Here is a 23,197-nt window from a genome sequence, read left to right as displayed (position 1 = left end):
TACCAAGACAGTATCTTCAAATGTTTGCAACTGACAATATTCTTTGCAGATACAGAAATCCCTTGAAAAATTAAAAAAAAAAAAAAAAAAAAAGGAAATAAGAAAAAAAGTAAAAAAGGAAGAAAGAAAAATAAAAGAAAAAAAATGGAGAAAAATAAGGAAAAAATAAAAAAGAGAAGAGTTGCATCAGGTAAATGGTAAAGATTCATTGCAAGTCAGTAAGTTACACCAAGAAGAACAGAAGTTATTATGAATATATTTACACAACTGTTAAAGTACACAAATACAGTGGTAGTACATACGAAGTGCTTTGAGATACTGGCTTATACACAGGTTTATACAGACAGTCTAACTATTTTCTGCATGATGGAATTTAACTATTATGAGGACAAAAACTGCCCCCAAGTGAGTACAATTCTAGAAGTCTGCAGTCAACTTTTAAGTATAGTACAGCAATCTAATGGTCCAGATACATAGGAAATAAAGAGGCTGTTTTTAAGTCCCTCAAACATTACAGTATTAACCACAGATATTTACAAGGAAAGCACAGTGAAGTATAAAAGTGCTCAAATGGTAGTGCACATGCCTAAAATACCAAAGTTTATAGTAACTGAGGAAATAATTCTCTTATGCAAACTAACCAATCAATCAAATTCTCGAGCTTTTCCACTATACTCTCCCCAAACACACATTTCCCCCAGTCTGACCCAGAGTACACACAAGCAAATAGCTAATGTTATGAAAGCATCCAGAGAAGAATAATAATATTTGGTACATGGACTTTTGAGAGGAGCAAAAAAGAAATTGTAAACACCCCAAAAATAAAAACGATTTTTCATTAAAATCTGAAGACCAATACCACTTTAAAAATAGTCTCAATTTCTCAAAATACCTAACTGTTCAAACAAAATCTCTGCACATACTATCCAGCATAGAACTTCCCATAATTTCAGTCATAAGAGTTCTGGTACTGTTCCAAGTACAGCAAGGACAGAACGCGTAGTTTTACGAGACCATTTATAGCAACAGACAGTATGAAGAATTTCCCATATTTCATAACCAACAGGAGCCAACAACACCTTCAACAACCTGAGCATGTTGAGTCATTAACGCCTAGATAATTACTCTGGGCATTCTCAGGTTAAATATACTTAAGAATTAAATATGATATGCATCTGAATTGTAAAAATTATCAGGATTTTATGGCAAGAATACATTACTAGGTTTATGGGGGTGTTGTTTATGTTTTCTTTGTTTTGTATAAGAATTCCTTTTTTGAGTCTTGGCATGTAATAGAAGGCCTAAATAAATGTATTTGTTTATAAACATGTGGATACTGAATGAAACATGCAAATTCACTGAAGATTCAGCAGCAATGTCTGTTTTGCACTTGTAATAGTCTCCAAGCTAACCAGCCTCAGAGAAGAGGAAACAAAATTTTCTGAGTAAAAAGTGTTTGAAAGTATCCATTCACCCAAACTAGGCAGAGAGACAAACAAACTCTCTAATTCTAAATCCCTCAAACGTCAGTCTTTTACTTTGTTCTTAATCTTCTTTACAAAAAAGAAATTCATCATTACAATCTCTACTATACTTAAGACTCTCCTGCAGAGTATTTGGTTATCCTCTTCTATGAAACATGAGTATTAAAAAATTCATTTGTGCTACACAGAAAGTTACATGTCCAGTGTGAATGAAGACAGCAAACTGTAAAATAAACTTCTAACAGTTTTAAAAACTTCATGAGAAAACCAATTCAGAATAGGACAATACATGAAAGTACACAATTTAAATAGCAGTAGATGGTTTTGAATCATTTACATGTTCCCTGGCAGACAGAAATTTCAAACAAGAAATTTCAAGTCTTTAGTTCAGGATTGTTTATACTCTACATTTTTAAATCAGACAAAAGCAAGAGTTCTTTACAGAGAAGTAAGCCAATAATTTTAGCAAAATGATACAAAAAATTTTCATAAACCAAGTAAAAGATTTATAGTTACAGTAGAATAATAAAAAGGGAGTAAAGTCTGCCGCCTGTGGAGGGAAAACTGAAATGGCCATCCAGTAATAGGCGGTCAACTCTGTAAACCATCTTTCTTTTCCAGCCCTGTTACCACAGGGTTCTCTTAAGGTCATTGGGTTTCTGGCAAAAGCGTCCTGTAATGGCAGCTGCTGGAGTCTCTGCATGTTCCTCCAAGAGCCTTTTAGGTCACATGGAGAACTCCAATTTCCACTCTAGTTTAGGGTATATTTGCTAGTAAAGCCATTAATAACATGGAAGATCAGCCATGCATTATCTGCCCTCCATGGCAAAATAATTTTCATCGGTGCACAGTGGACTGAAGAACACTGGGAGTAACCCGAGCAGGAATCTACCAAAGCCAAAAAACAAGACAACATCAGCACATATCCTTCCAGTTAACATACGAGTGTCTCACAATGTACTTCTAAACTATTAATTGTCAAAATTTAAGTGTGTTAATTTAAAATCCAATGAGAAATACAGTGTTTCACACCCACCTGTAGCTACACAAAGTTCCCTACTATTTTCCTCTTTTATTAGAAGTCAACATGGAAAATTCACCTTTCCAGCCAGAGGGGATGTTTTGAAGAAAATTAGACAAAGCATAAACATGTGCAGAAGAAAGAACCAACCAGAAGAAAACACTATGAACACACAGTAATAGACTCAATGGATAATTAATTTTAAAAAATATTAAGAAGATAAAAAAGAAATTCATTATCTTCAATAGCTTTTCACTTTCCATGGGACATTGTGTTAGAAGACACTTCTTGTATTTCCATAGCTTGACCTACTGAAGTACAGGTAGCATTATTTCTTATCACTTTCACCATGAAAGTGAAAAACAACCATACATCTTTGGAATTTAAGAAGCGAGAAACATCTAAGTAGCTGGATCATTATTCAGTATTTGTTTCAAATGTGAACAGCTACAAATACTAAGGCATACAGCATAGGCCAACCAACTCAGGTGCAATCCAGACCAGAATGTGCTTGTCTCCTGCATACAGGCTTTTCAATGCAAAGCTTTGTTTTTCTGCATTTTTTTTATACCTATTTTTAATATCTATTTTTTTTACTAAGATCTGATAACTGTTCTTCAAAGTGTTAAGCTGTCATTTACAGTTGGATCTTTTTAATGCTATAAACTGTTCATGAAGCAGGTTGTGCAGAGTCAGCAAAGCACACAAAGCAGGAGAAAACGGAAGAGAAATAGCAGGATTCTTCACCATCTAGAAACACAGGATTAATGCAAGCTTAGGCTTTATAGAGAAAGTGAGACAGCAGACAAGAGTTTATTAAGGAACAGAAAACTTTCACAACTTTTTTTTTAATAAGTAGCAAATCAAAGAAGCTCTTGACATACTTAAGAAAAGTAACCCTTCAGGCACTAAGGTCCTGATTCCAACTGAAAGCTGTTATTTCTCACATGAAACCTGTTAATGCCAAAAGCAGAACAGACTAAAAAGCCAAAAGCTGCACACAGAATAGCAGAAACTTCTACTGTACTGAACAGTGGAAAGGACTTCATAATACCTAAATTCAAGTCTGTCTACCTCTGAGATGTTCATGGTCGACTATTCCTGTTAGTATGTGAACGTTTTTTTAATATACAGATCTGAACAGATCTGAGTAGTTTTAAAATGAGAGCTTATAAGGCATGGAGAAGAATATAAAACAGTGAAAAATGGACATGGCTGTAACAGAACATTCCATTCATGAAAAGACAAGACAGAGCCTCATTTGAGCAATACTGTTAATTGAGTCTTTGTACAGGTATTTTACTTTAATGATTCTGAAGCAGATCTGGTTTTTAGTGGAAGACATCCTGCTGCATCAACATCCTTGGAAAGATATATAATTCTCATACAGCTAAAAATTTCAACTTGGCTATTTTACTTTATTGTTGATACTTGAACAATTTAAGGGACCTTTTAGGTCATTATTATTGTCAACTCTGCTTAAGAGTCCAAGTGGAACAGCAGCAATAACTCAGCTTTTGGAAAGACATTTACTTTTAAGTTAGAGAAAAATCAATGCTTCATCAAGGATCCAACCAGAAGGCACAGATACAACTATGAGATCACATAAGTAGAAGAAGCAAAGTCGGATGTTTCTGAAGAGTTTTTTCCCCACCCCATACAAAGTTTTGGTGTCTAATGAGAAGCACTCACCCAGTGCTGCCTTCCAACGAAAGGAGACGAGCAGCTACTTGCCATGGTGTTCGAAAGGAATGCTATTCTGAGGTAGGGGAAAAGACAGCAATTTTTAACAGTTCCACTGCCCCAATATATAAAGATGTCTTAACAAAATCCAACCTGATCTTGCAGTAGCAACTCTATCTTTTGAGAAGCTCTGAATTCAGACTTCTATAAGACATTTGCATCGTATTAAGAGGTACGTAAAAGAAAAAAATCATTAATCCTCAAAGGAAGCTGACAAGGTCAGAAGAACAACGCAGAGCATGATGCCTATTAAGATGGATATGTGGAGAAAGATTTGTGGATGCAGAAATGGAAAATGAAGAAGCACTGGAAGTATGGCACAACACTTAAGTTATTCAATGGCAGTATTGGCTATAGTCTTCTAAAAACTTCTTTCATCAAAGAGACTTAATCAAATACTTCTTTGTGCAGCATTTCAATTCTTCCTTCCAACTACAGAGAATACCTCTGTTACCAACACGAATTTGCCACAGCTTTTACTGTTGGGTGTTGAACATGCTACATTCAGGAAAAAAATATTAAACAACTTACTGTGTAACCACGAGCAGTCAGACTGAACCTTTCGTTGAAGGAAATGAAGACAACTCACCCATAACTAGATTCCTGAGATGATCACTGCTTTCAGGATGCAGTCTGTGCATGTGGACCAGCAGAACTGATTCAAAGTAGTTTTTACTAGAATATTCATTACCTCATTTACGACCTCCTTTACTATGCCTCTTAATGTTTAAAAACTTTGTGTAAAGGAGACTTGGGGAACAATTCACTTAGTGTTTAAGAGCAGAAGAATCTTTTAATAGCTGGTATGATTTTCTGTCCAACACACTGCATACAGATTTAGGCTTGCTGTAATTTAGGCTTACTTTAAACTTGAACACACCACTTAGAAATTAATCCAGTATCGATGCAAAGGCAGCGAGGAGAGATGATCTACTTATTTTAGAAGTTGTTTTAGTAGGTAACAACTTTCACTTAGACCTCTGTTTTGTCTTTCTTTACTTGTGAGTGGTTTTAATTTTATGCCATAGGTTTTTCATGTGTTTTATCCTTAAACATTAATTCCTGTTAAAATCATTGTGTCTCAAACACTACACCAACTCACTCAAGACATTTTCTTAGCTTTATGTACAAACTGAAAGAAATAGATTTGAAACTGTACAATCTGTTCTCCCAATCCATATCACTAATGACACAAAGTAACATCTCCACTTCTGTTCATGATTGTATCATACATAGATTCAAGGAGAAAACCACACCAACTAGTCCAACATTACACCTGCCTCCTCAGTCATTACTTACCACAGATACAGCTGCCCCTACAGGAAAACAGCTTCCACTTCTTCATCCTAACCAGAATCTGAAGTACTGCAGGAATACACATTTGAATAGACTGTGCTTGACCGCTCAGCTCCTACTGATGTTTATCACTGTGTACTCACAACTTGGAGGTTTTTTGCTGTTGCATTTACTTCATATAATCCAGAAACGTACTGAATAACATGTGTGATAGAATTTTCATTATTTCATTAGAAACACTTAAGTTTCACAAACCATTTCATAGACATGGCAGTTGTTATTCTAGTAAATGTTCAAATGCTTGTTACTTAGTGCTAGAAACTGCATGTCTTTTTTAAGGAGAATGACTTAGGTGCTATGAGAACACCATCCTGGATGCCAGGAATTATACCTATTTTGCTATGCTTACCAATTACCATTTTTCCACGAGCATTAAATTTCTATAAAAATGCCTAGTTTTCATAAGAGAACTCCAGTTCCTATTATTTGCATTCATAGGCTTAGTTTTTCAGTTTCAGTCTGACTTGATCAGAATTCAATTTGGAAAAAAGAAAGATAAACACATGGAGTAATCATCTTTAAGAACTCTACTTATAGGCAAATAACTTTCCTGGCCTGAGTAAACTCTGTGCATTTCATTGTGCAGAATTTAACAAGCAGCAGTCTTTCCTCTAGATGAACAGAGGTGGAGGGAGATTGCAGATGCACTGTTGCCTTACCAAACCAAGGCATAAAGTAAATTAAATAACAAAACTAACATATATTCTTATAAATAAGAACTCTAACAAATGTAGTTCTTATCAGAAAATATCTGTAGATATGCATGGTAAATGCTAAACGTTGCTTTCCACCAGGAGTATGGCTTAAGCACTTCCTGAAAAAGGACCTGTGGTAGTATATTTACTTAAGACTTACTAAGGAAACTAGCACAATTGCAATGGACATGGACAAGCAATTGGTATTCTTTACAATTCTCTTGATAAGAAGTGATATGGATGACTCTCTATATTCTTACATCCCTCCAATCAAAATTTGCTTTAATGACTTTGCCACATAACTCCAATACTTTAGGTTTTCCTAAGAACAAGGTATAAAGATAATGGGAAACTCATGGCTATAACTGTTGATCTGGCTAACATCTAAGGATAAATTTTGATTATAGAACTACTTTAGTATTAAGAAAACTGTGAAGAGCATAAGCTATCAACACCTGCAACTTGCACCATCCTGCCTGCTAGAGAGTGACAACTGGGAGAACGAAAAGTGAATTTTCTCTAGCAAGCTCAAGTAGTAGTGTTATAAGCTATAGTCTGAGTAAAATGTTTCAGCCACATCACCCAAGAAGGTGGTGCAGAAGGTGAAGGCAGGGATTGGGAAAATCCACTGTGGAAGATGACTGGGTTTGGGACTGCTTAAGGAACCTGAAAGTGCATGAGTCTGATACCTGATGACATCCATCCATCCATGGGGTCTGAGGGATAGGGCCGAGTAAATGGCTAAACCACTACCCATCATATTTGAGATGTCATGGCAGTCCAGTGTAGTTCCCTCTGACTGGAAAAGGGGAAACCATAACCCCCAGTTTTATAAAGGCAAATATGACACAGGGAACTACAGGTCAGTTTCCCCTCAGCGCCTGACAAAGCCATGTAACAGATCCTCTTGGAAACTATGTTAAAACACATGGAGAATAAGGAGGTGATTGGTGTTAGACAACATAGCTTCACTAAAGGTAAATTGTGCCCAAAAAATTTGGTGACCTTCTACAGTGTGGCTAAGCAATGGTGGATGAGGGAAGAGCCACATATGTCACCCACCCAGACTTGTGCAAAGCACTGGATGCTGTATCGCATGATACCCTTGCCTCTAAACTGGAGAGACACAGATTTGACACATGGACCACCTGGATAGAGTGGTGCTTATCCACTTGGTGGATAAGAAACTGGCCAGATGGTTGCACTCAAAGAATTGTGGTCAGTGAGTCCATGTCCAAGTGCAAAGCAGTGATGAGTGGTATTTCTTCAGTATAGGAGTGGTGCTGTTCAAAATCTTTGTCAGCAACAAGGACAGTGGAAACAAGTGTACCCTCAGGAAATTTACTGACAACAAGAAGCTGTGTGGTGCAGTCAACCTGCTATAGGGAAAGGGATGCTACCCAAAGAGATCTTAACAAGCTTGAGAAGTGGGTCTCTGGGAGCTGCATGTAGTTCAACAAGGTCAAATGCAAGGTCCAGCATGTGAGTCAGGTCAGCCTCAAGCATAAGTACAGGGCTGGGTGAAAAATGGATCAAAATTAGCTCCGGGGAGAAAGACTAGGGTGTGTTCACGGATTAGATGCTCAACATGACTCAGTAATGTGCACCTGCAGCCCAGCAAGCCAGCCGCGTCCTGGGCTGCATCAAAAGAAAAGCAACCAGCAACTCAAGAGAGGGGATTCTTGCCCTCTATTCTGCTCTTGTGAGACCCCATCTGGAGTGCTGTATCCAGGTCTGGGGCCCCGAACACAAGAACAATGCTGACAATGTTAGAATGAGTCCAGAGGAGAGCCACTAAGTCAACCACAGGGCTGGAGCATCTCTCCTATGAAAACAAGTTGAGACAGTTGGGGCTGTTCAGCCTAGAGAAGAGATTTTAGGGAGAACTGAGAGTAGCCTTGCAGTACCCAAAGGGGGCTTACAAGAAGGCTGAAGAGGGGCTGTTCACATGGCATGTAAAAAGTGCATATAGTGACAGGACAAGGGTGAATCGCCTTAACCTGAAGGAGGGTAATTTATTTATCAGGAAGAAATTCTTTACTGTAAGGGCAGTGAGGCATTAGAACAGGTTGCCTAGAGAGGTCGTGGACTCCTCATCTCAGGAGATGTACAAGGCAAGGCTGAATGGGGTTCTGAGTAACCTGGCCTACTGGAAGGTTCTCCACCCATGGCAGGGTGGTCGGAATAAGGTGATCTTTAAAGGCCCTTCCAATCCAACTCATCCCCCCTACAAATCTCTCTTGCCCTCCAATTGCAACAGGCCCATGGGAATTTGTTCAAATTATACTACAGTTACACACTGTTATTTGGCCACCATGAGTAGATACCAGCACTGGTTCACTGTCTTAAGAACTACATGAAGACAGCAGTCAACGAATTATTAGTTCTAACAAACTCACGAGAAGATCTCAACTAGGCTGTTTTTGAGACTGTAAGGAAGTCAACCAAGTGATCCTATACTTGGAGCAGAGTGTTAAAAAGAGCAGGTATGGAATGTGCCATTAAGCCAGATGGTACTGTTGGCCCATATCACAAATTACACATCTGGATGTTTAAAGATCATTCAGAAAACTGCCCACTGCCCTCACAGTATTCACATTCTACAGGCCAAGTAGAACCAAAATGGATCTACAAGCCCAATTACATTACTTGCATCTTGAAATGTTTATAATAGTGTCACCTCCACAATGAGTGACATGTCACAAACATAGCAAAAACATTAAAGATGTACATGTACCTAAAACAATCAAGAGGCATCACTGCATTTCTGTCTGTTACTGTTATAACTCATTTATCTGACTGTTAACAGACACAAAACATCCACGATTTGCTCAGAATACCAAAGACCTGGTAATACACTTTGCCAAGAAACCATCTTTATATTAAAGTAAATGTTCAGGGAGAAGTCTGCACCACAGCCTCACAGAATATTCAAAGTCAAAAGGGACCTCTGGAAATCATGTAGCCCAATCCCACTACCCAAAGTACAGTCTAGAGCAGGCCACTCAGGACTATGCCCAGTTGGGCTCCAAGTAATTTGGGAAAGGGAGACTCCACAACCTCTTTGGGCAACCTGTTATAGTCGTTGCCTACCTTCATAGTAAAAAAGTTTCTCTGTATGTCTAAATGGAATTTCCTGTATTTCAATTTGTGCCCACCCTCCTTTGTCCATTCACTGGATATTGCTGCGAACAGTCTGGTTGCACCTTCTTTACATTCTTCTAACAGGTAGTTACACAAATTTACAAGATCCATAACTATGCACAATTCTCCCCTCTTAGTTTTCAAAGTATTTAAAAATACTTCAATGTGAAAATTTCTGGAGGCAAGAATAGCAGTTCAGTGAACAATTTCAGATGGTGAAACTTGTAGCAAAACCAGTAGAGAAAACCCTACCTATACCCTATTCTTTCCCAGTCATTTCTGCTCCTGAACTGTTCATCCCTTGTGCAAGCACAAGTATATGTGCAGCTACATGGTGAAGCAACTAATTCAGCTTAAAACCTCCCCTGACCCAAGTCCCACTTCGCTTTTATCACAATGGAATTGTTTCTCCAACCCACTTAACACTCAGTCTTAATTAGAGATATCCACCTGGGCCCCATCTAAAAAACTGTTCTTTCAAGCAGTAAGATTTCATAACTAAGAACACATACTATCCAAAAGTAATTAACTCTGCCGATTAAATGATGAAGCCAAAAGGAACCAAGTTATTTTTTTGTCAATGTGCTCTGTCAACGAGGAACAAGTCTCTAGCAAAAATGATGCAGTTAGAGCTCCTGCACAGTAGTGAGGCATGATGGAAAAACCTCTAGGTCACCGCAATAGTCTGCTAACATATTGCTTTCCTGGAAATGTTGCAGAATGTCTACAAATCGGCTGATTTCCATTTTGTAAGTAAGACTAAAAGTAAATGGTACAAAGCCAAGCCACACGCTATTTAGGACAAGACTGTCAATAAGCTGAGGAAGGAACGTTTTAGCTACAGCACAGAGTTAGAAACACATTTAACACTGTTAGCCATAAAAAGAGATTCCTAAAATTTCTTTGCTAAGTCACTGTGAGCAGCAAGGATGATTTCAGTGCTGACTATGAATCGTTATCATTTATCCTCCTGCCATTCTCTTCAAATGAGCCTTCTGTAACATATGTATGATCCATGTATGTGGCCTCTTATTGGCTCTGAATTAAGAGCACTGCACTACAGTGCTCTTCACCAAATGCTTCTTGCCTTTTCTGCACCAATACTGTCTGCTCCGCTGATCTGGAAACAAAATTCACTATCTCTTACTCTGCTTCTTCACGGATAACATATATAATAAAGTCAATTAGTCAAGGAGCTAAATCCCATAATAAGAGGTTAAAATGTTGCACCTCTAGAATTTTGCATCCTCTCATTGCTGTCAAGGTAAAAATAAAAATTTCTTTACACCCCCATCATTCAGGCTAAATGTCAAGCATTTACACGATGAACATCATCTGCAAAACCAGTATGAAATCCCATCAATTACCTTCTAAGTTCTTATGGCAAATTAACTTTATCAAATCGCCTTCATTTTTTCCAATACACAGATTTATTTTTTTTTTACCTGCGAAGTTGACATGCGAGAGGTATCTTGTCGGCCTGTTAAATCAGATGAGGAGATATTGACTGGGGCACCACGATGCAATCTCATACTCACTTTCCTTTCTCGTTCCATACCGGATACTGGCCGAGGAGAGGTGTTGGCTGTGAGAAAAACAGCATTAGAGTCCCATAATGAGAAATGCCATGTTAACACGGTGACTGGAAAAATTACACTCTTGGTGTTTGCACATAAGAATTCCACATAACCAAACGAGGAATCAAGGCTGCTGTTTGACATTTCATAGAAATACAAGTATCAATTGCCAGGCAATGAATGTATGTAAATACCTTCAATCTACTAAAAAGCAAGGGAGAAAAAAACAAACCAAAAGGCCAAACTCTGCCCAGACACAAACTGTCAATTAGAGTAGTCTATAAGTACTTACCCAGTACTTGCTTACTTACCAGCATGTGAAGTTGGGGTAAGGGGAGTAGGAGGAGCTACATCTTGCGTTCCTCTTAACCTGCCAGAAGCAGTGGAGGGTAATCCACGTACAGCTGGATTTCGTGTATGTCTTAGTCTTTCCTCTCGTTCCCGCCTTTCACGTTCAGCATCTTCAGCTGCTCTGCCTGCACCCTACGGGTCAAGACTAGTGAACAACTTCAGGGATTATTGAGCTTAAAACTGTATGTTTGGATAAAAGTACTGAAAAAGAAGAACTGGACAATGTGTGAACTGAGGTTTGAGAAGGCACCAAGTGCTTTGGTAAAATTTCTTGAGAACTACTTTAAGTTTTGTTCATACAGCTGCTTGGATAGTCTTCAAAATGCTAACGGTACACACATACTGTTATGGCAGCTGGACACCTCCTCAAATTTGCCAATGACCCATGTTAAAAATCAATGTGAGAGAAAGTAGTAATTCCACAACCTAGCCTGCTGACTGCCCTAAAGGATCTAAGAAGCCTTCCACATTAAAAGCCTTGTAACTGTAATTTAGTTGTCAAGCCTTATAGCATGGATGCTGTATCTCCTGCCTTTCCTCATTTCCTGATCTTTCTGTCTACACAGTAGACTTGTCAAGAGGAAAAATCAAAGATGATCTTACAGTAACAGTTAAGATACTCAAAACCGACAATGCAGTAAAAAACCCCACCAAAACCATTAAAAATTAAAAGTTTTAGAAGGCTATGTGAACTACTCACAAATTTCAGCATGTTCCAGTCAAATACATAGTCATATGAGAATCCTTGCCGATGAAAAAGGTTTCTGAATAATTGCCTTAGATAGGAATAGTCCGGCTTGTCATCAAAACGCAAAGAGCGGCAGAAATTCAAGTATGTGGCAAATTCAGCTGTAATGAAAGGAAGCCTGGTTTTTATCTTCAGCTTCACACTGGCTTTTTGTAATTCTGAGTCAAAACTACCCAAACCACCCCAAACCTGAAAAGCAGGGAATCTTCTTAATATAAGAAGAAGAAGAATGATCTTATACTAGAAATCCACTAAAGCAAACACTATCATGTCAATCCTGAAAAATAAATTATTTTTATACCACAGAGCAGGCAAAGATCTCATCTGTTGACAGCACAGAATACAGTTCTTTAACCAACAGCTGGTGGAAGAGAAAAGGTTTAAAACTTTGCTTGGAATATACTGAACACAATTTATTGCGGGACATGGAACAGCATTTCTTTGTTAAGGCACATAGAGATTCATGTCTGTTTTGTCACAAAACACACAAAAACTTTATCTCCCAGGTAAGTCAAGCCACATTTTTAATTTACAACAGTCTAAGCAATTGTTTTTAAATGGCAAGCAAAATATTGCAAAGCAAAAAAAAAAAAAAAAAAAAAAAAAAAAAAAAAAAGTGAATTCAGTGCACCAGAGAAAATCAGCAGTATCAAAATACTAGCTTTTGACTTTAGGTCTTCCCAAATGAAATAAGATAATAATTTATATTAAGAAAGAAAATCTAATAAATGGCACAAGAGAAGCTGATTAATCTTCCCTGCCTGTAAACTCCATAGAAAACATGTAATTCATGAATGTAAAAGAACATGTAGGAAGCAACATTTGAAACACATAAAAAATTATGTTATTTTCATACAACCCAAACCAAAACTATAGCTCTTGTCATTGTAACTACTTGCCGAAGCCAACAGGGTGAAGAGACAGAACTCTTTGTGAAATGAAAATAGTCTCTGATGATGGGTAGTGCTACTACGTTTTAAAACAAACTTAAGTATAATTTTACAATATTCAAAAATTGCTTATTATTGTTTTGGTGTAAATAACAACAGAGAAACAGCTGCTCTGAGGCATGATGCTAGGATACAGCAGGGTTTCTTATGCCTCTCACAAATTCTAATCCATCAGCAGGCAAAAACAGATGAAGCTGGGATGATAATTCCCAAATGAAACAACTGCAGTAGAGAAGAGATGCATCTGACTACACAATCCAATTCATCCAAGAAACAGTACCCACACAGATAGAGAAAGAGGCACTTTGATAAAATGTTGTCTGTTGCCAATCATCCAGCCAACAGGCGCACAAAAAATAGAGCACAAATCAGGGTACCATACTACCCTTCCTCTTGAGGGCACTTCAATAGTTGAGACAAGGGATCCCTAGAAATGCTCTATGAACACAAAAGATCTGTCTTCAGCATAGTATTTTTACCATGCATGTGGTAAAATCATGGGGGGGTAAGGAAGGGGAAGAGGAGAGGGAGAGAGACTGACAATGAATAAAAATAGTAGAATTTAACATAAGGAAAGGAGATATACCACTAAAACATGAACACATAGGCCTAGTGTCACAGAAGAGTAACTTACAAGGATATCCTTTACACAAAACCTCAATGGGTGTAGACATTTTCTTTTCACTGATACGTTCATATTTCTGCCTCTTTGTTGCTGCTTTCAGTCCCTGCCAGGGGAGGGAGCCCAGGTTAAAATACATCAGTACATAGCCCAAGGACTCCAAGTCATCTCTGCGAGATTGCTCTACAACAGCATAAAAAAGTGAACTCATTAGGTTTCATTTTCTACTGGCAAAACAAAAGTCTGTGCAACAAGACTGTTATAAAACCCTTACAAGAACAAGAGACAGTTGAGAGTTATTATGCCCATGATACACTCAGTAAAAATTGAAAATAGGCTTTTCTTTTTCAGTAAAAGAAAAGCCTTTTATCCTTGCAGTTATTAAAAAATGTGCTAATTCCTGACCATTACAAACTCAGACTGAACAGACACCTAGTATAGACTGAATCCCACCTAATCAAGATATGCAAGGCCATGCATGCTGTCAAAAATAGAGACTGTCTCCTATGCCTCCACAAAGCAACATCCACTTTCACTAAAATTACATATGTTGACACTCTTCAAGTTTCTATTTATTGCTTTCCCCAGCTCACCAATTCCAAGATGAGTGTTGATGGATGCATAACGGGCAGTTCCCGTTAAGTTTTTATTTTCACGATATGGAATATGTTGGTGAGTTCGAGCATCTCGATACTTCTTTGCGAGTCCAAAGTCTATTATGTAGACAAGATTGCCTTTTTTCCCCAGGCCCATTAAGAAGTTATCTGGTTTCACATCTCGGTGGATGAAGTTCTTAGAGTGAATATACTCAATTCGACTTATCTAAATACAGAACCACAAAAAAAGTAATTGTCAAGAGACTAAGCACACATCTTTTTCTGACAAATACACTAGCAATTATATCTAAATAATGAAAGAGGCAACCTCCCTTTTTATTATGAAATGTAGAGGCATTAAAGAGAACATTATTTAGAAGACAACGGGCAAACCTTCTCTCCAGCTCTTTGCCCATGCCTCTTTTATAAAACCTGGAAAATCCGTTTCCAAAACTTTCTTGGGGAAATTTCTTAGTCTTTGAGCAGTGCAACACCTTGTTTGCAAACAGTGCAGACCCAGTTTTTAAAGAAGAATTGGCAATCACTTTTGGTGGGATAGCTTTGATTTACAAAAACAGAGCCACTTTTGAACTTTTTCTCTATTAATACAGCCTATTCAGCTCTAAATTTTAGTAATAAAATATATATGATCAAAAAAATTCAATATCCCAACATATTTCACTATCAAGATAACAAAGCCATTTCCTACCATTTGGTCAGCAAGTAATAGGACTGTCTTGAGACTAAATTTCCTTGAACAAAAATTGAAGAGATCTTCAAGACTCGGTCCCAACAATTCCATCACCATAACATTGTAGTCCCCTTCAGCTCCACACCACTTAATTGTGGGAATACCCACTAGGAAAAAATAAACCATTTATTCAGTATAACAATTTGATTTATATAATTCATACACACAAAACTTCAAGGCTCTTAAGATTAATTCTGAGCGTCATTACCATGAATGTTTCCATTTACAGTGAAGCTTAATATTTTATGTTCAGACATTCCAAAATTAAATGTGTGATAACTTCCAGAAGAATCAATAAAAAATTCTAGCAACAGAGGTCTAAAAATAGCCTTTTTTCTTTTCCCCAGAAACCTTCTAGTCTTCATACTTGTCTTGTAACTTTAAAGTATTAAGCATTTTTGTTGGATTTGAACCCTAAGCATTTTACCAATATTAATATGCACGTAGTCTCTAAGATCCAATAAGGCACAAATCAGGAGTCTGAAAATAAAAGACCCTGACAAACCATTAGATACTATAACTGAAGAAGGCCTCAGAACTTAACTTAGTTTCAACGCCTACAAAATCACCATGAAATACCTGTCTCCTTCATTAAAAAAATGCAATTAATTTCTACCCTTCCTTCATATTCTTGTCTTTCCTTCAGTTCCATAGTATGTGCTGTTTGGTGAATCTCTACCAAAGTAGCACTGTTTATGAGATGTATTATTAATTCAGTTTTACAGCATGATAATTCGCTCAAATTTATGGAGGAAGTCAGGAACCTTATTTCACCTAAAAATGTAGAAACACTCAAATATTTTTAAATAAATCTGCACATAGGTAGCCTTATTCAGATTTTCAAATGCCTCACTCTGAGTTAATTCTATGCATTTTGGTGTGAAATGCCGTAATTTGCTGTATTTAAAGGAAGCATGTTACTCTATGAAGGCTATTTCGGTTACACGCAGGTGGCAACTGAATGAAGCAGGAATTAAAAAATAACCAAATGCAAATACACATTATTATCAATTTCTAGAGGTCTTATTACCCTACTTGGCATGTACTTGAGATACAGCATGGAATGTACTCTTTATGCAAAGCATATCCTCATTTAGGAAGAATTCAAGGGGTTATGAAAAAAACACAAAACTGAACTACCGGTTCATTAACCGGATTTATGTGTCAGAAATGCACAGGAATGTTAGGTTTCTGGAATTTCAAAATATGTGAGTAAGTTACCGCAGCAAAGCAACACGCAGTAGCTACAAAGTTGCTGCACTCCCATTCTCCACCACTAATGCCATTTTGTCTTTGAACTCTCCCAGCAAGGAAATATTTTTAACACAGAAAAAAGAATACTAACATGTACAACAAAAATTAACCTGATTTTTAAAAGTTTAGAATTGTGCTACCATAATAAGCAAGTCAGGTGAAATGGTCCAAAGTAGTGGCTGCCATCTTTCACTGATCCATGAGAATCAAAAATAAGTCACTATTCTGGGACCAAACTTTATTTCACATTGTACAAGATCCTCCCATTTTAATATTTCAGGAACCATGAGAAACTTTGGAGGATCTTACTAGTTATCATGAAGTGTGATAACCATGGATTTGGAGCGCTCCTCTACAGCCCTTGCTGATCTTCATCTACCCTGCTGCCTTTCCCACCTTCTCCTTATTTCTCAAAAGAGATACCAAACATTAACTGCCAGGTGCCAGATAGATCAAAGGTGTAAAAGCAATAAAATCTTTGAAGAAGGAAAATAGTTTGCTTGCCTCCACCCTGCATCATTTTGTAGATTTTACTCTCGATGTGGAGCTGAGGATGTTTGGTTTTCACGCATTCCAATTTTATTGCAACCTCCTCTCCGGCAGCAATATCAGTTCCTAAAAACAGAAGAATTAAAATATTGGTCAAAGTATTTTCAAGATGCATTTCCTTTGCCAAGACCGAAACAAAATGAGCATCAACAAGCTACTTCTAAATGGCAAACATCCAGAGATTAAGTACTTTCAGCCACAATTATCTAGAATAATTTTTAGATAATCAAACAGACTAGGACTACAAGAAACAACTATTAAGACACTGTAGCACAAGAAGCAAAAATTGCTGCTATCCCATTAAAAAAAAACAACAAAACAAAACCCCAGAAAACCGACTAAACTAAACCAGTGCATCTCCTCAGGGATGTACTTCCACTTCCAGTCTGTGGTAAAAATGTTCAGAATTAATCTTTACAAACACGGCACACAGACCCACCAACGGAAAAAGTACTAAGAATTCAAATCACCTCCTCTTATGTCTTGATAATTGAGACTACAATTTCCCTAGATCTCAACATAGTCCAGCTGTACCCTGACACCTCATTTTACTTGGCTGGAAGGCAGGTTATCTACACTGAAGAACCTGCAGTCTGCAAAAGCTTTCTTTAAATCTCATTAAATTCTTGTTTTAAGAATCAAAAAACACCCATTCACTTTCAAAATATGTAGGGAGAAACAGACATTCTTAAATAGAAACAGTCAAGAAAATACACATTCTTACAGCCAAGCAACTTACAAACTACAGGAAAAAAGGAAATAGCAAAAGGAAATGTGTGACACTTCACAGACATTATCTCCAAGTCTCTCTACTTTAGGAATTCGGCCTAAATTTTCTGCTTTACCTCATGGTTCAGGATCATGCAAAGTATATCACCTATGGTTCGATCTGATCCCCACTTTAAAAAGCCTAACTTGAGGTTGTTTTGTTTTGTTGAGAAACAGCAAACAATCCTTTTGCACTCACTTTTTCCATGATGAGGATTGCATACACTTTTATACTACCTCACCTTCCCCTTAACTCTTTTCAGAATTCAAAATCTCTTGTCATTCCCTGTATCAGTAATTTTTAATTACTGCGTATTACTTCCCATTTCTCTTATCTGTACCTTCATCATTTCCATAATGCCCTTTCTGGGAGTCACACAAAACAATTAAAACATATGTGCATAAAGACATATTTTTCCGTCTACCTATTTTTTCCCATGTTTTTCTTTGACCATTACATTGTACTGACCTAACTTTTATAGTTGCAAAATCCTGTTCCTGTGATTAAGGAGCTACTTCAGTGCTTTTGTGCTATTAAGTCAGGAAAACTAAGACCACAAAGACATGCTAACGTCCCACACCTCAAAACGGACATGACTCTTCACTTGGGCAGGAACTGATACTGCAGGAAATCATCTGAGCTCACGCAAAACTATGTGTCTTTTTCTACATTAGTAAAATGTCTTTCCATTTGTACGCACATATGGGTATCAAGGTGGTGTTGCCGGAACACTGAGTTTCTCAGAGTGGACACCCCAGCAGGTATTTATTAGGCATTTTACCCTGAAAATCAACAAAACATATGAAGCTCACTCTAGATACAATAAGCACAACTCAAGCCCATCCACTGTAAAAATGCAAAAGAAAAATAAGGCCGCACATATGACTCTTTTTTACTGTCCTGGTTTGTAAGATAAGCTTGTATCCTATTTGCCATCTGTTGGAGGTTGGGCAGGTTTGTTATCTCTTCCAAGAACAATGGTTTGCTCCGAAGGGGTAATGGTTTGTTAATGGGCCATTGCCTGATTCACCGCAGGGCTGGTAACGTAACACCATCCCATAGTGAGATGCTCCACCCAGAGGGGGAAGCCAAGCACTCTTTTTATTGTATAAAGTGGTACCTTTTTTGGGGAGGCAGGGCAGCTCTCTCTCTCTCTCTTTACGGGATTCCCAGAGAAGCAGCCCTCTCTCTTTACAGGATTCCCAGAGAAGCAGCTCTCTCTCTCTTTGCGGGATTTCCCAGAGAAGCAGCTCCTTTGGCGGCACTCCCGAGAGAAGCAGCTGGAGCGTGGTGAGGCAGTGGCGGCGTAGCTGGGAGGCGGCCCCGGCGCAGAGGAAGACTGCCCCAACTGCCACCAGATCTTCAGAGAAAACTATACCCTTCTAAAGATCACCACTTCAGCTGCAATTCATCAGCCACTGCAAGAGGAGCAGCTATCATTTCAACCGGACTGCCACCAACACCCCGAATCCTCAGGTTGTGGACTTTATCACTAGTTTTGTTTGTACCAATTGCATTTGCCTTTTTAAGTTGTTATCTAGTTTTCTCCTAGTAAAGAATTGTTACTCCCATTCCCATATCTTTGCCTGAGAGCCTTTTAATTTAAAAATCCTGGTAATTCGGAGGGAGGGGGTTTACCTTCTCCATTGCACAGAAGGCTTTTGCCCTCCTTCACAGACTCCTATCTTGTCAAACCAAGACATTTATCTAGCATAACAGGCGACAGGATCCTGGATTGTTACTTTGGACACAGTACAGCCGCAGCAACTGAAAGCTCTTCAATATGTAATCTAGTATTTTTCACACTTCATGAGTGAATTATTTTGGTGGACTTAAATTAATCTTGGTGAACATCAACCCAGAGATTTGAAAGCATGTATCAAAAAAACAAGGAAGCAGGCCTTATTAATACTGACCTCCCCACCACAAATGAACCACACAACTCCTGACCTTTCTTGACCATCTCTTGTTCTCCCAAGTTCTATAACGAAGGTGTAGACAGAAGACCATATTAACCGATAAGCGAAAAACAGCAATGGGGTTGTTTTGGGGTTCCGGTTGGTTTGCCTTTTTAAAAAATCTTTGTTGATCCAAAACAGACACAAACTTCCATATAATGAAAGACATCTCTCTCTAAAGACAGCTGCAGTCCTCTGTGGCTGATTAACGCAAAAACTGTGTAGGAGGATCAAAACCTGTATTATCAGGATCGAGTCCTCCTCAACGCACCATTAAACTTACTTGACAGACCATGGTCTTGATCTGCTAGGTCACTTCTCAGCCTATTTTCTCTTCCTAAGAAGTTTTACCACCTAAGAAAGCCAAGATCTTTAGCCTAAACTCCACTTCTATGTAAGCCCTCTCCTCCAAGACAAGAGATTTTGTACTATTAATGCAATTAATATTTCTGAGTCCAGCAAAACTAATGAGAGTGGCACAAAAATGCAAATCATTCTGCCAAGCAATCCAGTGCTTACCCCCAAGAAGGGACTTTTGTTTACAACTTAAACCTGAGACAAAAGTTTCTAAAATTTTACAGTGTCCTGTATTCCACCAAAAGCTTAGCTTCCTTTAAGGAATATGTAATAATATTTAAGAAGCAGCAGTTCTATAAAAGGAATCATTAAAAAGTAGTAACAAGCTGTATAATGAGACATCACCATTTCTAATTGAAAAAGAAAGACTAAAGTTGTGAAAGCTTTTTTTTTTAAATTCAAAACTCTTATGTACTTGTAATTGTGAAGTCCTCTTCCCTAAGGAAGGCCTTGGAAATTATTTGAATTAGTTTACAACCTAAAACTCATTCCTAAGAAAAATACATGCATAACACAAGAAACCATGAAAACACTGCAACTACTACTCTATGACTCATTCCTACTTGACCTCATGCTCCCTGCAACAAAATAAACGCTTACTCTGATCCATTCACTCCTGTCCACTTTTTATACTATTTAGAGTATCTAGGTATCAATTTCTTTCATATCTTCCCCTGGAAGGTAACATAGGTAAACTCTTAAATTTCATTTTATTTAAGTTTTCCATGCTTATTTATTTACAGTAGTGCCTTACAAATAAAAATTCTGTCCCACAGACCCCCATTCCAAATTCCAGAAGATAAATTTTGAGGTACAAAGAAGAAGAAAGAATGTGAAAGAACCATGCTCCTAACAATGTTGTTGGTTTCTTATTCCAAAGTAGGGTAAAAGAGTAAGGGTGGGAAAACAGAGGACGCCCCTCCTCTCTACTCTGAAATGTCTTGTAGCTGCATTTGAGACAAAACCTGGGGACTGGAAGCAGGCAAAAATAGTCAAATCTTCATTTTCAAAGCATAAAACTGAGCTGGGAATGTATGCTGAAATAATCTACAAATTCACTGAGGCCTATCAGAAGGCACGTCTACTTAAAGTAAATACTGCCTTCTGAAATAACATTATAAATTATTTTAAGACACTTATGTCTACTGTACAGTCTGAACAGCAGAGCAGTAACTGGATTTTTTTTAAAACTCCACATTTCGTTATCACAAAAGCCAGTTTTCAAACATCTGTTCTACCAGATAATTGTAGGCAAAGCAAATGGGACTCTATAAAACGCTTCAGTTCTTGAAAGACAATAATTTCCCCTGAGAAAATAAAACCATGCCACCAGCTGGATCTTCCATTCACATACTTATATGCTAGCTCCATGCCTGAGCCATGCTTCCACGTAAATGGCATGACATTTGCAGTAAGCCTTGAGAGTAAATCCAGGACAATTGTTTAGAAATAAAAAAATGTAAAACTCACAGGATTTATTGCACAGAATTCAGTATGGCATTAATATATACACTAGCATACAGCAAACTATTACTTTCTGTGCACCTTCACTGGTGTAAGCTGCATTCATAGAGATAAAAGTGACACATAAACGTTTATTTCACTTGCACTTGATATTAATACTGTATTACAATCTGATTTACCTGAGCAGTAGTCAAAAGTTTAAATTATTCAAATTATCTAAGACTTTTCAGATTTTAACTGCTGTCTTAATTGCCCCCAAAATCCAAATGGAAGCTAACAAGAATTTTTGCACAAGCTTTATGACAATCTTCTATAGTCACATCTTCAATCTTCTATACATGCACTGCAGAAAGGAAGAATCACGTTCTCTGACTCTAGACAATCACATACCTTCAGTTAAAATAGCATATTTTTCATCAGGCATATGATATGTCTAATGGATAATGAGTATTTCATGATCTGTAAACAAGCAGCTTTAAGTAAAAAATTATTTTGGAATGGCAGCTGTGCACTGCAACACGTATAGAAAAACAACCCCCACATCTCATACTGCATGCACTGCCAAACGTACCACATAAGCCAGCAAGTGACATTATTTTTATCTTCCACAGTCAATGAACCTTAGCCCCTGCAACTTCCACCTTCCCCCACCCACCCTTCCCTGATTTGCTCTTCTAGGTTAACACAATTTTCAAAAGCAGAATACTCGTATCTACTGGATGAGACATAATGCTCATATTTCTTTGGATTGAACCCACTTCACATGGCTTGAGAGTTTGCCGAATATGTAGAGCATTTTAAAAATACCTGCTTTCAAAATCTGTTGCACCCACTACCTGAGCTTGTCATAAACAATAGCAGCAGTAGGCTATGTTAGAGAACTATAATAAGGGACTGGCAAAGAGAATTCCAATCCTGTACGTTTTACAATTGTAGAGCGATCACGGTTAGGTGATGGTCAGCAACAGGATTTGCCAAACTACGAGGATTATTTGAAGGATTTAAAGGTTTTTTACTGCAACCTAAACACTTGTATTTGTGTGATTTTTTTTAGGCTTCAAAGTAGAATAAACATTCTTCTGACAATTTTTCCTAGTTCACTGCAGCGATATTTAACCCTGGTACGTTTCTTCCCCAAAACGTTTTTCCAAATGCGGTGGGTTGTGGGGTTTTTAGGGTTTATATCATTTTGTTTTTTTCCCTTCCTTTCTTTCAGACGAGGCGATTTTTACCCTTATGCCCATTTTACAGACTCGAACGGTGCCCAAGGTCACTAGACAGCAACGAGAAGAGAAGCAGCCGAGTAAACCAGAATTCCTGATTTCCGCACTATCCAAATTAGGACATGATGTCAACGAAATATTAAATTACTGCTGCTGTGTCCCTAGCCCAGCTACTTGCCCGACCCGGCTAGGCCCTCGATGTTCTCCACACACCCAGAAAACGGCCAACTAAATCCCCTGCGAGCCATCCTCCTTACCCAAGTAGATATCCCCGAAAGAGCCGCTCCCGATCTTCCGGCCCAGCCGGTACCGGTTCCCAACTCTCAGCTCCATGGCGGCAGCTCGGGTCGTTCACGACACCGTTCTGTTGCTCTGCCCGGCCTGCTGGCTCTCGTTCTGATGCCTCACAGTCCTGCGGTTTCGGATGCCATCGCGGCTTTGGTCTCGCCGCTCGATACTAAGGAGACAGGCAAGACGGTCGCCGCAGCTCCCGAGCAAGATGGACACGGATTCCCGATGCGATCGGCCCCTCAGCCCCTGCGGCGCCCCGCCACCATCCCGCGTGACCTCACTTCCCTAGCGACG

The 23,197-nt window shown here is 38.3% G+C and overlaps 1 protein-coding gene across 2 annotated transcripts; it reads right to left on the bottom strand.

Moving 5' to 3' along the window:
* Positions 1 to 239: 239 nt before the first annotated feature.
* Positions 240 to 23,193, bottom strand: CSNK1D (casein kinase 1 delta). 2 transcript variants are annotated; one of them, XM_021534053.4, is made up of 10 exons: positions 22,870 to 23,193; positions 16,797 to 16,907; positions 14,997 to 15,145; positions 14,285 to 14,513; positions 13,704 to 13,874; positions 12,072 to 12,220; positions 11,332 to 11,503; positions 10,889 to 11,028; positions 4,198 to 4,264; positions 240 to 2,372 (listed from the first exon to the last, which is right to left on the bottom strand). In XM_021534053.4, the coding sequence occupies exons 1-9, from the start codon at positions 22,943 to 22,945 to the stop codon at positions 4,232 to 4,234; spliced, it is 1,230 nt and encodes a 409-aa protein (XP_021389728.1). In that variant the 5' UTR covers positions 22,946 to 23,193; the 3' UTR covers positions 240 to 2,372; positions 4,198 to 4,231. The 2 variants fall into 2 exon arrangements, with proteins under 2 accessions (XP_021389728.1, XP_021389726.1); XM_021534051.4 differs by lacking the exon at positions 4,198 to 4,264.
* Positions 23,194 to 23,197: the final 4 nt, after the last annotated feature.

Source organism: Lonchura striata, chromosome 18 (genome assembly GCF_050655825.1).
Source record: "Lonchura striata isolate lonStrDom1 chromosome 18, ASM5065582v1, whole genome shotgun sequence".
NCBI lineage: Eukaryota > Metazoa > Chordata > Aves > Passeriformes > Estrildidae > Lonchura > Lonchura striata.
This window is presented reverse-complemented; position numbering and strand designations above follow the sequence as displayed.